This window comes from Alexandromys fortis, unplaced genomic scaffold, assembly GCF_014885135.2.
Source record: "Alexandromys fortis isolate MF-2015 unplaced genomic scaffold, M_Fortis_MF-2015_v1.1 scaffold_3, whole genome shotgun sequence".
Classification (NCBI taxonomy): Eukaryota; Metazoa; Chordata; class Mammalia; order Rodentia; family Cricetidae; genus Alexandromys; species Alexandromys fortis.
In genome coordinates, this window is record NW_026067909.1 from 31,439,493 (window position 1) to 31,454,238 (window position 14,746).

Here is a 14,746-nt window from a genome sequence, read left to right on the forward strand (position 1 = left end):
AATCCTTGTCAACTTGACAAACGAACATACCACCACTAAGTCATAACCTTTCCTTTTTTGTTGGTCCCCCAGATCACACATAAGCATCAATATCACAATATAAAACATTTTACAAGCTTCAAGGGTCCCACAGTCTTTGCAGTTTCAAACACTTTAAAATTCATTCTCTTTTAAAATCCAAAGTGTCTTTTAAATCCTAAAATCTATTTAAAAAATTCAAACTCTCAACTATGAACTCCTATAAAACAAGAAAATAAATTAATGTTTTCTTCAAAGGGAACCAGAACACACCATTTTCAATCTGAACAAAGCAAAATCAAACTCCAAAAGTACAAATAGCTCAATGTCCAATGTCTGGGGTCCACTCAGCAAGCTCCTGAGAAAAGCTTGGGTCCCTTCTCCTGCTCTGCTCACTGCAGCACACACAGCTTGTCCTCCAGGCTCCAGCTGGCTCCACCTCCACAGCTGCGGCTGGTCTTGGTGGTCATCCCACCAAAACTGGGCAGCTCTAAAGATGCTGGGGTTCCTTGCTGCAACCTCACTGAAATTTCAGCTTAGTCTCTCCTGGGCTCTCTTCTGAGACCCCAGCCTTTCCCCACAGTGCCAAGGCTCAGCTTCTCTCCATGACCCCTTCATGCCTTAAAACCAGCACCATCTGAGTGGTTCTTACACTATCAAAGATGGTTACCATTGTGCGACAGCTTAGTTGCTTCTGGAACATGTCTTCTGTGTGCTGACCTTCAGGAAACACTTTCTAGATTTCACCTCAGTGATGCTCATATCTTTTTACCACAGTTGATTCTTCAGGTCTGGCTTACCAGCATTCATTGTCCCAGAAAAACAAGAGGTTTTCCTTAATGGTTCTGGTCTCTTGTTAATCACAGCTGATGCTTCAGATCCACCTGACCCGACACCACAGATTCTTCACACAAATGGCCTGGTAGTCTTTGCTTCCCTCTGAAACTTCTCAAACCAAGCTACCATCATCCACACTGATCTCAACTTTCAATTCTTCAAAGCTCCTACAGAACAGCTTACTGAAATTTTCAACACTCAGTGGCTTTTCTAGCCCAGGTTCTAGTTAGGGTTTCTATTGGTGTAATGAAACACCATGACCAAAAGAAAGAGAAGAAAGTGTTTATTTGGCTACACTTCCACATCTTAGTACATGATAGAAGGCAGTCAGGACAGGAACTAAAACAGGGCAGGAAACTGGAGGCAGGAATCAGAGGCCATTGGAGGAGTGCTGCCTTGTGATTTGCTCCTCACGACTTGCTTACCCTGCTTTCTTATAACACTCAGGACAACCAGCCCAAGGATAACATTACCCACAGTGGGCCAGGCCCTCCCCCCATTAATCACTAATTAAGAAAATGCCCTACAGGCAAGAAAGGCATTTTCTCAATTGTCTTTTCAGGTGATTCTAGCTTGTGTCAACTTGAAATAAAACCATCTAGGACAACCGCCAAAAGGAAGAGTGTCTTTTCTACCATGTGTCGTTAACACACGTCACTATGGGTCACATCTGAATCTCTGAATTTAATGCGTGTGTAGAAGGGCATCAGACATAGGCACAGCACACATCTTTTTATTCATTGTAGACTTTTCACTCTCTTTTCTCACTGTATGTAAATGCTTTGGTGAATATGTGTGCCTACTTATATCGAGGCATTTCTTTATCTACTTAACATAAATTCCATGAATTGGAGAAGGAAGAAAGCATAAAAATCTTCCACTCCTTAATGGCTACTCCCAGGATCTCAGAAAGCCGTCAAATCCCCCCCACCTCACAAGCAGCTTCCTCCCACGTGGACTTGACCTTATAACTACATCTCTCAGTCATGAAGAAACATTTCCAACCCTTCATATGTTCCAGTTTCTCAAATAATGAGTGTTTTACATGATTTCTTTTTATTTTTCACATTATCTCTTGATGCCTAATTCTTTACACACACACACACACCTATACTTTTCTTTACACAGGGACTCACTATGTAACATTTTTAAACTGTTGGGAATAATCCTACCTCAGCCTCTTAGTGCTGGAGTTAGACAAGTGACACCATGCCTGGCTTAATGTCTGGTTCTTAATTCAAAGAGTAAGCATCTCTCCTGCCCTGTCCCCTCCCCCCTCTCTCTCTGTCTCCATCATCACCTAAGCAACATTTACCAGTTTTATAGAACTTCCAGAATTTCCAGGGGTTTTTGATGTTTGTTTGCGTTAGCTGGGGAGCATTCTGGAGAAAGACAATTATTGAAGCTATTTCAGGAAGGGTTTGATTTGTTGTTTGAAAGGCCAGGTAATCTGAAACTCAATTAAGACTTGTAAAGGGATAGTGGATACTAATTTTTAAGAATAATGATTTCCTGATATTGAACTATCACTTTAATTTCGGCCCTTGGACAGTTGGTGAGCGTTTTCCAACTGCTTTGTGCTACAGCCTTGTAGGTGCTGTGTCCTCAGTGATCTCCCAGACAAGGCCTTAGAGGAAGTGGCTGGGCACAAAGCAGGAAGGGGATGTAGGATGTCTATGGATGCAGAACATCATTGGCGCCATTTCTCTCCTTGCACTGTCACTAAGGGGGTGAGAATTAGTATTCCAGCTGAGGTGTTCCAGGTGGCTACTGGCCTGCCAGAATCTGAAATAAATGTCCCCAGCCCCTCAGTGGAGAACGTGTGACTCAGACAGCAACTTTAGTTTCCAGGGAAGGATACTTGAGTAAGAGCCTTTTCCGAGAAATCAGCCCTCCATCATGGCAAGCCCCCCCTTGTTTCTTGCAATTATGCAACATTTCCAAAGATTTTTTTTGATTCTTCTCTGGAAATGCTGTCTTATCTTATGACATTTTCACTCGAAAGCACCACCATAAGTGTTAAAACTATGTCAGACCGATGAGAGATGGCTCATCAGCTAAGAGCACTGGCTGCTCTTCCAGAGGACCTGTGTTCTATTACGAGGAACCGCTTGTTCGTCTGGGCCACCCAGAACCGAAATAATCACACAGAAAACTGTATTAATTAAATCACTGCTTGGCCCATTAGCTCTAGCTTCTTATTGGCTAACTCTTACATATCAATTTAACCTATTTCTATTCATCTGTGTATCACCACGAGGTTGTTCGTGGCCTACCAGCAAAATTTCAGCATGTCTGTCTCCAGTGGCAGATTCATGGCATCCCTGATTCCTCTCTTCTTTCTCCCAGCATTCAGTCCAGTCCTCCCCGCCTACCTAAGTCCTCCCCTAACAACAGGCCAAGGCAGCTTCTTTGTTCATTAGTGGCAATCACAGCACACAGAGGGGAGTCCCACATCAGAGTTCAACATCCACGTGATGGCTCACAGCCTGTCAATAACTCCATTTCAGGGGAGATCCAATGCCCTTTCCTGGCTTAGGGGGGCTCCAGGAACACATATGTTGTCATAGATGTATAGCAGGCAAAAAAAAAAAAACCCACCTCATCTACATCTAAATAAATAAATAGGTGGGAAAAATACTACTGGGAGCCAAATCAATTCAAATTTGAAAAGGGCAGCTAATTATTCTAGAGTTTGGTTTTGTTTGGTTTTGTTATTGTTGTTTTGGTTAAATTACATATTGGCTCTATTTTCTTCTTTGGTTTTGGCGGCACTGGGAGCAAGCCCAGGACTTTACACACCCTAGGCTAGTGTCCTGTTATTGTGCCACAGCATTAGACCTGACTGGTACTGACGTATTGACTCTGATTTCTTTTTTCTTTTTGGCTTAGCCTATAAACTACTATAATGTATTTTATTTTAATAGATCCCAAGTGGGATAATTTTTCTAAGTTAGGGTCTAACCGACTTAAGTTTTAGCATTGGTTTCTTAAACTCTCAACTGTTTATTTTAAACGTTTAACATTTCAAAAGCTGAAAGAGATGATGGAAATAATTTCTCTTACTCAATAAAGCAAATATCTGAAACCCAAGCCTATTTACAAGGTATCCGAATGTCATGGAACAATGACCGTGTGTCAGTGTGTGACTGCATGTGTACAGACCTGGGGGAGGTGTGCGTGTGTTCTGTGATTACGCAGAGAGTCTGGTTTTCTTTCAGCAAACAAGGCAGGAAATGTTGCCTGTGCAGTAAGTACGGGGATGGATCAAAGCATCGGCGAAGCTGTCTCTTCCATCACAGCTCCCTGTTTGAGCCGCAGCAGCTGCGCGATTCTTCCTACAGTTTCCTGTTTTCAAGACTATTTCCTTCGCAGAGTCCTAGCGTTGGGGAAATTCCAGTTTAAAAAGCACCGTGGGCCAAACTGATTTACAATATGTGATACGTGCCATTTGCCAGAGAAAATGGTTGAGAATAAATAGAAACAACGCAACAGGCAATGCTCTCGCAAAGGGTGCTCGCTTCCTTTTTGAGTAATGGACGATGTGACTATGCACCTCAGGGTCCACAACCCGCAGCAAGAAGTCGCGGGAACATCTTCAGAAAAATCCAAGATCTTCCAGTCCTCCTGGGATGCGTGGCTGCAAGGCAGCCTGAGAGGAAAGCAGCGTTCTGCAAGAACCTTCCGCCATAACCGCGGAAGAGAAAGGAAACACCATTTTTCTTCCCTTCCTCCCTGACTGTCACTGTCTCTGCTAGAGGCCTCTGGTCATGAAGTAGAGGGTCACTTAGCAGAGCAGGGAAGGATAGGAGCCCTTCCAGGTGACCCACGTGATTCCAAGGTTTAGTACACACGCTCACTTCTTCAGGAACCTTTGTGATTTTCCTGAACACAACGATCCCACACCCTCAAGCAGTCCTGGGCAGCCCATCAAAGAGTCGTTATGGGTGGGTCGAAGAAATAAATGATGTATTTGGTGGGTATACATTCTCTCAGTCCAATATTTTTTCTGTTTTCTCAGATACATTTTTCATAATTAAAAAGCACTGGCGTGACGACTCTGGGGAAAATGAAAATGTGAAACGTGATATTTAGCAGCACACGCCGGTTTCTGTTTAGACTGTACCTCTCTGGCTGCATACTGTCTTTTTGTTCTGGTAAAATGCTGGAAAACCTGAGAGTTCTCTGCTTAGCTTCAAGGCGATGTTTCAATGTCCAGTTTATTCTTGAACTTAGCTATGGTCTTAATGAAAGAGTGAAATCTCTGTATAACATTTCTGGCTTCCTAATGTGGATCTTTGATTTTAATTTCGTTGGGTACCATTTACATTTTAGAAGCAATCTGTAGATAATCTAATGTGCGGCGAACACTCGGCTCTCCGTGGCCTTGGGGCAATCGGTCTGTGTGGGACTTTCTTAAGAGGGGGTGTCCCATTTCTTTATGATGAAAGCTCAGTTTCATTCCATACAGAGATTAGACCCAGGACTCCCACCGTCTGCGGCTGCTCAAGCCTGTGTGGAACTCAAGGGACCAACCATCCCATGTATCCTATGCTTATCCCGGCCTCTACTGACGTCATTTCCAAAGAGTTATCATACCCAGTCTGATGTAAAGTCCACTGTATTGTTTGGGGGAACAATATTCGGGAAAATGTTTGTACACTTTCAATACAGGTGAAGTAGTCTCCGAATATTCCCATCTGTGGCTGGTGGAATTCCTGGGTGTCGAGGAGGCTTCTAGTCAGAAAGACTGGCTGCCTTGCATTTCCTTTTGCTAGCGGGCTATGACCAGGTATTTTCTGATTCAGAGTTCAACTATCCAAGTTTGCCTCGGTCCCTTCTCTCATTGAAGACATCTCTAATTCTCCTTTGCAGACAGTTTTACTTAGCTTTCTAAGGTGAAAAGGGATGGTAGCAAGCGTTCTCAGCACAGCCAGCTAGGGAAAAGCCAACCCTGTTAACCCAGCTGTGTGTGGTGATAGCACTTTTATTTTTCAGCATTATGGAGCTGATTCACCTACCTGCCCTTGTCTCTCTCCCCTGAAACTTCTCACTTTCAATGCATAACTTCTTTAGTAAAATTTGACCTTGCTTATAAAGACATGATAAAAATGATAAACATTTAAACATTCAAAATCTAACATTTTTTTTCACATGGTCAATACAGTGACGATGAAACTCGTGTTTTCTTTTCCCACGTATACTGTTTTCTTTCTCACTTATAAAATAGTTCCCCTGAAAACTAGCAAATTCTCTATAGATTTTAGTTCTTACTTTTTGTAAGAAAAACATACAATTTAAATACTTCAGCAGCTTAAAAGAAACTGGTGACATTCAGGCAGATGACTATTGTAGTAAACATGAAATATTAATGTCAAAATACCAATTTTCAAAGCCATTTTCTGAAACATTAAGTTAGGATTTTCATAATGGCCAAAAAATTGTCTTAGTAAAGAGAATGTCATTGCTTTTAAATGTTAGTGTGACTCCTAGCTCAAAATATCGAGTTAGAGCCAACATTTTACCTTTATCTTTCTCTAAATTCTACTGAATCTAAATTATAAAAACTTAAAGATGTGCTGCATTCATAGAAGTAACGAAGTCTGGAAAAGTGGTTCGTTATTAAAACTGAGACGCTTAAAAAGAGCAAGTGGAAGGAAAACGGACAGATGAGATAGTCCAGTGGATTTGAAGTGAAGACTGCAGAAGAGCCCAGGGCTTCTGCCAGGAGAACTCACAGATGGGGTCTGACTGTGTCTGTGCCTGCAACACTGCTGCTGATGTTGAGTTCATCCAAGTCATCTCTACATCGAGAACTAAGCAGAAATCATGGCATATAAGTGATGTGTGAATGCCATTAAAATTACCCAAAGGGTGTTCATAAAATGTTGATAATGGGAAATGAATAGATTTGAAACATAGGTTGGTGTAGTCAAGCTCACCTGTCCTCCCATCGGGCAGGCTGAGGCAGGAGAACCTTGGCATCCAGGCCAGGCTGGGCTGCACGGTCGGACACTGTCTCAGTAGAGGAAGCCTGGTCAGCCCGCTCATCAGTTACTGTGCTCTTTAATCCAACAATTAGCAGCAAAGGTCTGATAAAATAATAACAGCATGCACTTCTAAAGTTATGAAAAATGTATCTTTCAGTATGCTCACACAGTAAATTATGGAAGAGAGAATGGTGATTAAAATATTAAAATGCTTAGAAGTCGTGTCGTATGGTGATGAGATCAGAGAGTACTAGAGAGCTGGCAGACAGACAGGGATCGAAGTTCTTCCGTCAGTGTGAAACTCTGAGGTATGGAGCACAATATAGAGAAAAGTGTGGAGAGGGAATAGAAAGTAAAATAAGACACAAAGGCACATGTGCTAAGGCTTCTAGAGGAAACATTCATAGAAAACAAAGTGGACTCAAAGCCACGGGAAGGATCATAAGGCAAAAACCTCAACAAAGGTAACACAGTTGTATGGTCGGAGTACCGGTCTTCTTGGTTGGTAGTGAATATCCCGGGAAACAGAAATGTGGATGAATTTTTGTAGCTGCTCACAAGACATAAAAATACATAGAGGACCAACATACTACAATATTTATAAGTATATACGCGTACATAAAATATATAGAGAAAACTAATCAGGAGCATTTATAAGCTACATATTCCTCAGATGATAGTTTTCTGGCCAGGCAAAAGTTTACCTAAACAGATGCTAACCATGACTGTAGATCATGTGATCATGCTAACACCTGATAAAGGGGTTCAGTGACAAGACACATGACACACATGTGAAGACCAGACTTCATCAGGAAAAACCATTGTACTTAATACAAATAGAAATTTGAATGAATGACAAGTGTATTTCTTAAAATATATCAAACATATTAAAACAACACAAGTCGGAAATTACTGCATTATGAAAAGAATAACACACAGTAAGGGCTAGAGTTCATCTCTAATAACACAATGAAAATTAAGGAAGCACTTCAAGTCTCACCAAGGAAAGACAGCAGAACAGAACAGCAAGGAAACAATGTGGGTAAATTTAGAGTTTGGAACCCATAAATAAAAACTTTCTACAACATAGGCCAATTCAAATGGGACTGTCCCAACAACAGAAACCACCCACTACGCACCAATCATCAGAAAAACAAGACAGAAATATACTTTTAAGAAATTATATTCATAAAGTTTAGAAATTCTGCCACATTAGCCATTTTGTTCTTCTTTTTAAAATTTTTATTGTTTGAGAATTTCCTACATGAATATAATGTATTTTGATTTGATAGAATTTTATTAAATTCATCCCAATTACCTCCCCTCTTGTTTGCCCCATACTCCTGAGTCACTCACTTCCTGTGTGCTGTTTTTTTTAGACCCAGTGAGCTCGGTTAGAGACCAGTGTGGGCATGGGTATGGGGCCATCCACGGGAGCAGGGGCAGCCTCTCACAGGCTGATCTGCTGAGCCCAGCAACTCTCAGTTGCCAATCCTCCTTAGATGGGGTGGGACTGCACCAGCCTCACCTCCCCCTGTGCTGGGATCTAAAGTGGCTTCACACTGTGGAGGTCCCACCGCTGTGAGCTCACCTGAGTCCTACCTGCTGTGAGTTCACTTGTGTTCCACCGCTGTGAGCTCACCTGAGTCCCACCTGCTGTGAGTTCACTTGTGTTCCACCGCTGTGAGCTCACCTGAGTCCCACCACTGTGGGCTCGCCTGTACAACAGCCCTGTCAAGCAAAAGCTGTTTCCCTGCAGACACCCATGACCATTGTGCTACATATTATCAGACATACTCTGTCTACTCCTACTTGTAATAAAAATGCAAAATATGAAACACTATCAAATCAAATGCAGAAGGAAAATGTAAAGCATGAGCTCATTCAAATGCTTTATAAATGAAATCTACAAATAATATTCATTCTATGTGTGTTTCTACCTTCATTAAAATGTAAATTGTTCAGTAGTATCTTTTCCCCCTTTATGATGATGATATTGATAATAATGTAGTGATGATGACATAATGATGATGTACTGATGTGATGATGATGACAAAGATGATATGGTGATGATGTCACAGTTATGATGATATGATGATGATGATGATGTGATGATGACGATGTGATAATGATGTACTAATGATGTGATGATAATAATGACATGATGGTGATGATGTGATGATGAGGATATGATGATAATGTGGTGATAGTGATTATTATAATTTGATGATGATGTCATAATAACCATGTGATGATATTATGATGATGTCTTGATGGTGATTGTGATGTGATGAAGATGTCTTGATGATGATATGATAATGGGTGATATGATGATGCGATACTGAGAGTGATTATGATAATCTAGTGATGATGATGTCATGGTGATGATGTCATGATAGCCATGTGATGATGATGTGATGCTGATATGATAATTATGATGATGACATCATGATAATAATGTGATGATGTGATGATGTCTTGATGATGATTATGATATGATAATTATGATTATGGTGTAATGATGGTGATGATGGTAGTGGGGGTAGAGTCAGATTTAATTTCACATTGTTTCTCTTTATAGTACTTTCTAGGCTTTTACAATTGGAATTTTCAGCCACTATTTTGAAGTCTTTATAACTATTCAAAAATTGAACTTTCTAGATGCAAGTATCTCAAATGGTAGGTGTCAGAGATAATGGAGGATAAAGATTTCATCTAGATATCTGGCCTTCTTGTGCTGAGATAATATCTAAGATAACCATATAATAAGGTTTATGTTCCTTTGGAGACGGTTGTTAGGGCTCAAACTTAAAGCCTCATAAAGCTGGGCATGCATCCTATGAAACAACAAACCCCCTCAGTACCTAAGAATAGTATTTGGAAATCAGAAAGTTCTGTCAACCAAAGTGCCATCACAGTCAGAAATCCACAGAACACTCTTCACAGCAGCCAAGAAACAACAGGGCAAAGGTCCAGCTGAGGACTCACTAGAGAATGTGAGTGAGACATTTGAATATGTGTATGAATAGATGTGCACATGGACACCATCCCATAAGCAAGGAAGGAAATCCTGCCATTCCAACAGTGTGGATAGAAGCAGACATGATCATGTTCTTTGAAATAAGCCTGGTGCCGGAGACAGGCATTGTTGCTCCTGTGTGGCTCAGAGTCGGTCTTGTGAGCAAAACGGTGCTCACCCAGTGCAGGTGGAGGGTAAATGATAAGTGGGTGCCAAACTGCAAACAGGAATATGTCCTAGTATGGAACTGTACAGTGCGGTGGCTACCAACTAACAACAAGCTAGAAGAACAGGTTGGAAATATTTTCCATAAAGGAATGACAAATGACCTAATCTGAGCCTGGTACAACACATATGAAAATTGAAGTGCTGCTTGATCCCCCATAAAAACACACAATTGCTACTCTTGTATTAATATCATTGCATTTGTTCATTAAAGGTGTTACTAACACATATATTTTCTTCTCAAACGAACAGCAAAAGAATGCTGTTTAATTGTCCAAGTGGTGGTTAAGTCACAAGTGTGGGAGTCGTCAGTGGAGATCCATTGTCTTTCCCAGGATGGCCCATGCACATCTGCTTTAGATGAATCTGTGTGTGTAGAGCTAATCTGCAGGGCTGGTCATAAAGAAATACCTCTGGGGAAAGCAGAGGGCTGTAGGAGCAAAGGCTTCGGTCCGCTTCTTTTTTCCTGGGTCTGGAAGATGTCCAATGTTGCCCTTGAGAAGCAAGCACTTGGAATTTCTCCTTAAGGAATTCTGTTCTCCTTCACTAAAATGTCGGATGGAGTGATTGGAACTTTAAGGTGTACGTGGCTCCCAGGGATATTGTCAAGATAGAGGACAAAAGAGAAAGTAGAGGTATGGAAATCCCAAACAAGGGCTTATGGACCCACATTAACAGTGCTGTTTTGTCTATAATGGCTTTAGCTTACATCAGAACCCAACTTCTGAGTAACATCGGGAGAACTTCTTATTTTCTTATTGGGAAGAATGTTTCAACGCTTGGTGTTTTAAAGTGCTGGTCAAACCATCTTAGGGGGCTTGTTTGTGTTGCTCTTTAACCTCTTTTCATTGTCGAATCTGGTACGGTCCGTGTATACTTCAGTAAGTGACTGGTCTATCACTGAGATATAAGAAAGAAATTATACGATAAAAATGTCGGAGCTGCAGATCTCATTAATTCAGTTTTTTTTCCATATTCTTCCTAGGCGAAGGTGAAGTTTACCTTTGAATGCCTAAGAAGAAATGCCCTATTGTAAGCATCACTATACGCGTATTGAAGCCTAATCTATTGAAAAGCGTCTTTGTCGTTAAACAAATATATGTGCTATATACAGTTTCCTATACAACCAGTGCTCATTAACTGTGTTACTTTGTTGAGGTATTCTGATATACAGTGGGGAAGTAAAGGTGCAGATGTTCAGTCCGTGCTCTTAGGTTGATAGCTGGGTGTGGAAGTTGATATGAAAATGAGCAACTGTGATTGAAAGGGGGGCGGGGAAAGGCCGTGTTGAAGAGTAAGCCATTGCCACTGTGACCTCAAGCGAGGAATCACCTCTCATCCCCTCTGGAGGGATAAATGAGATGGAGGAAATCAGTGGAAGGGAGGGCAGCCTGGCTCACACCGAGTGCTCCCGAGTCTGCCGGGCATAGAGCTGGGAGAGCAGTGAGGAAAATGCCTTGGATTCCACAAGGTGGGCGCAATGCCGTGGTGAAACGGTGAAACACCTTGACTAATCACTAGGATTAACATTAACCAAAATTATCAATATATTTGTTAGTCACCGAGCTAAGCACTTTACGTGGAAAAAAAAAAAAGTCAATTCTGGGACACCTCTCTTGTCTAAGATTTTCAAAAATGCGGATTAAATTGCGATGTGTGTTTTCAGAGGAAGGATCAGAACTCAGCTAGAAGAGACAAGAAGCGGGGGAAATCAAAGCAGTTGGTTAGAAGATGCAGGTTGCAGGATAGATGGAAATACTATAGGAAGAGCCAGAAACTTCTGAGTGCGGGGGTCCACACCAACTTACTAAAGCAACAAGACTTGGAGTCATCCACTGTGTAGCCAATGGGGACCTGCTTCCGGTTTGATGCGGAGATGCCCTTAGTCTCTTAGGGTCACAGACAGGATGAGGTCCACGGAGGGAAACTGGGCAAACAGGTCTTTCAGGGCTTGGCATCTGACCCATTAGCCCTTTCACTCAGCAGGGCTTGTTGGTGTTGGTGCATGGATTAGGTTAGTGACTGCCTTCCTGATGAGGGTTGAATGGTGGCTGAGTAAACTCTGGTGGTTCCACCTGGAACCAGAAGCTCTGATAGTCAATCTGAGAATGTTGCCAACACCCAGCACACCCTGTTGCCACGCGGGAACCCCAAAGTACACTTCACCACACTTTGGGAGGACAATCCTGAAGGCTGAAGGACACCTGGGATGAGACTGTCCCCTGCATTCCCCCACCCCACCCCTCCGTTCCTCCACATTCTTGGCCTCTAACCTCTCTGCTCTTCCTCTCCCAGGGCTCTACGAAACCTTCCTAACCAATGATGAACCCGAATGCTGTGACATCAGGAACGAGGAGCAATCTGCACCCCCATCCAAAGGGACCGTGAACAGAAGAGACTCCTGTGCCAGGAGGTCGCTCACAGTGTCCTCGGCCACGAGACTGTGCCCTGCCCGGCTCAAGCTGTGTGTTCTCGTCCTCATCCTCCTTCACACCGTGCTCACGGCCTCCGCAGCGCAGAACTCCACCGGGCTGGGCCTGGGAGGCCTCCCCACGCTCGAGGACAACTCCACCCGGGAGGATTGAGCGCAGCAGGGGCACGCACGGGGCGCAAGCGCAAGGCGCAAGGCGCAGGGCTGGACAGGTGCACGCTTTTGCGCGCAGAGCATTGGTAACCCACCCGGGATGTGCACCCGCTGCTGCCCGGGGAACTGAACCCACCCGGGTGCTTTACCCTCGGACTTCCCGCAAGACCTGTGGGTAACATTCAACAAGATGGGCCCGATTCCCAACAAGGACACAGCTGCAGCTTTTTACCGACTAAGAGGCTGCCAGTGACTCAGTTTCTCACACCATTTTATACACTGTGTTTTAACGTTTGGAGGTTTTTATTTTGTTGTTGTTGTTGTTGTTGTTGTTTCTTTTTCTTCTTTCTTTTCTTTTAGTTCGATTTGAATTTATTTTCCGTTTATTTGATTTTATTTCATTTCTCTGCACTTGTTACTGCAGCATTTCTTTGTGGGTGAACTTAAGTCTCTCCACTGTCTATCTATCTATTTCTAGTCATTGTGTGTCCATCAGATACTTCTGTCTGCGTCCTGTCAGTTTCTAATAGAGGAATGACCGCTATAACCTCACGGTGTAGCAAAAAAATAAAAAACAAAAACAAAAAAACATAAAACAAAAACAAACAAAAAAACAACAAAAAAGAATTAAAAATCGACAAAAAAAAAGACAAAAAAAAAACAAAAAATAAAAAAAAATCCCTAAGCCTCCTTCCAACCCATGGACGCCACGCCCTGCAGGCCCTGCTGGCCCTCGCCTTCTGTCCCCAAGCAGACAACATCCGCTTGCTTCTGTCTGTGTCTCGCATGGTGGGTGTGTGTCGCGCACAAGCCCGAGCAGAGGGAGCCAGGGCCTAGGGTCCATCTGGATGATCCAACAGTGCATTCAGAGAGTCAGGCAGCTTACAGGTTTTATGTGGGGGAAAAAATAAAATCACACTAACAGAGTGAAACACGCTCCCGTGAACCAAGTCGCTCCCGTGCCCATCCCCAGTTCTTTCTTCCTGGTGGAGCAGACAGGAGCAGTCGGTGGTCCACGGCCCACGACTCACGGCCAGCAAGCAGCCCCTCCTTGAACACAGGGCGCTTGCCTCCAACTGATGGGAGCAGAGACCAAGAACACAAATCCAGACTTCTGTTCCTCCTTTATCGTGGTGGAAGGGATCTAGTATACAGAATATGTACCATTTTATCCCAGTATCGCCCTGCATAGGGTTCCAGTTTCCTCCAGGTATAAAATGTATACAGCGCTGCATTATCACAGAGGAAACGCTCCTTTTGAAAACAATCAACCGATCAGCCATTTTTACTACCGTGCGAAGCGTCCTCACTCCAGCAAGCTCTAGGCGGCTGAGAAAAATAAGTCCAATCACTGTTTGTATTTCTTTTTCCTTTGTGGGAACATTTCACCTGCTGAGTGTATATGAATTTGCTTTCTAAAAAGGCTTGTATGGGTTTACAGTAGGGCCAGTGGAAGGAAAAGTCAATAAGGGCTGTTTTTACAAAACAAACAAACAAAACAAATAATTTTAAAAAGACACTTCACATTCCTTCCTATTCTCTAACTACACTTGGGAAGTGCACTTCGGGTAAGTTTGCTGTGTGGCTGAGAGACGAAGGAAATCCATAGACAAGATCCTCTTAGTGAACAAAATTTAGTTGTTAACTTTAGAGCTATTAAACACCCCGGGGCACCTGTTTTCGTTCAGATTCTACCCTCTGCATCATGCTTAGCCCTGCGACATGCGTACAGTATGCATATTTTGTTTTGAATAAAATGTTTTGTTCCAGTCTGTTAAGAATATTAAAAAAAATAATAAAGGTATTGCTTAATAAAATTGCTAGAATTGTTTAGCAGTACATGCACAAATATTTTACTAGATTCTTTGTTTTACTAGTGTTTTGTTGAGACTGAAACCCTAAAATGCTCTGCATAAATACAAAAAGAAAAAAAAACACCAAAAAAATGCAAAACGCTCCAGTTTCTTTTTCCTTTTCTTTAAAAACAATCCCCCTCTCTTACAAACGGAGATTTATTTGCAGGTGTGCACACACAGACACACACAGAGACACAGATGCTAACGTTCTAATTTG

At 42.5% G+C, this 14,746-nt stretch overlaps 1 protein-coding gene across 2 annotated transcripts in view; it reads left to right on the forward strand.

Moving 5' to 3' along the window:
- Nalf1 (NALCN channel auxiliary factor 1) overlaps window positions 1-14,499 on the forward strand; it is a 434,221-nt gene extending 419,722 nt beyond the window's left edge. The window contains exons 3-4 of one of the 2 annotated variants that reach the window (XM_050136865.1): window positions 11,075-11,121; window positions 12,385-12,524. In XM_050136865.1, coding sequence (XP_049992822.1) covers window positions 11,075-11,097 — 23 coding nt within the window. In that variant the 3' untranslated portion in view covers window positions 11,098-11,121; window positions 12,385-12,524. Of the gene's footprint in view, window positions 1-11,074; window positions 11,122-12,384 lie in introns of both variants that reach the window. The other variant, XM_050136864.1, reaches the window with a different exon arrangement.
- The last annotated feature ends 247 nt before the right edge of the window (window positions 14,500-14,746 follow it).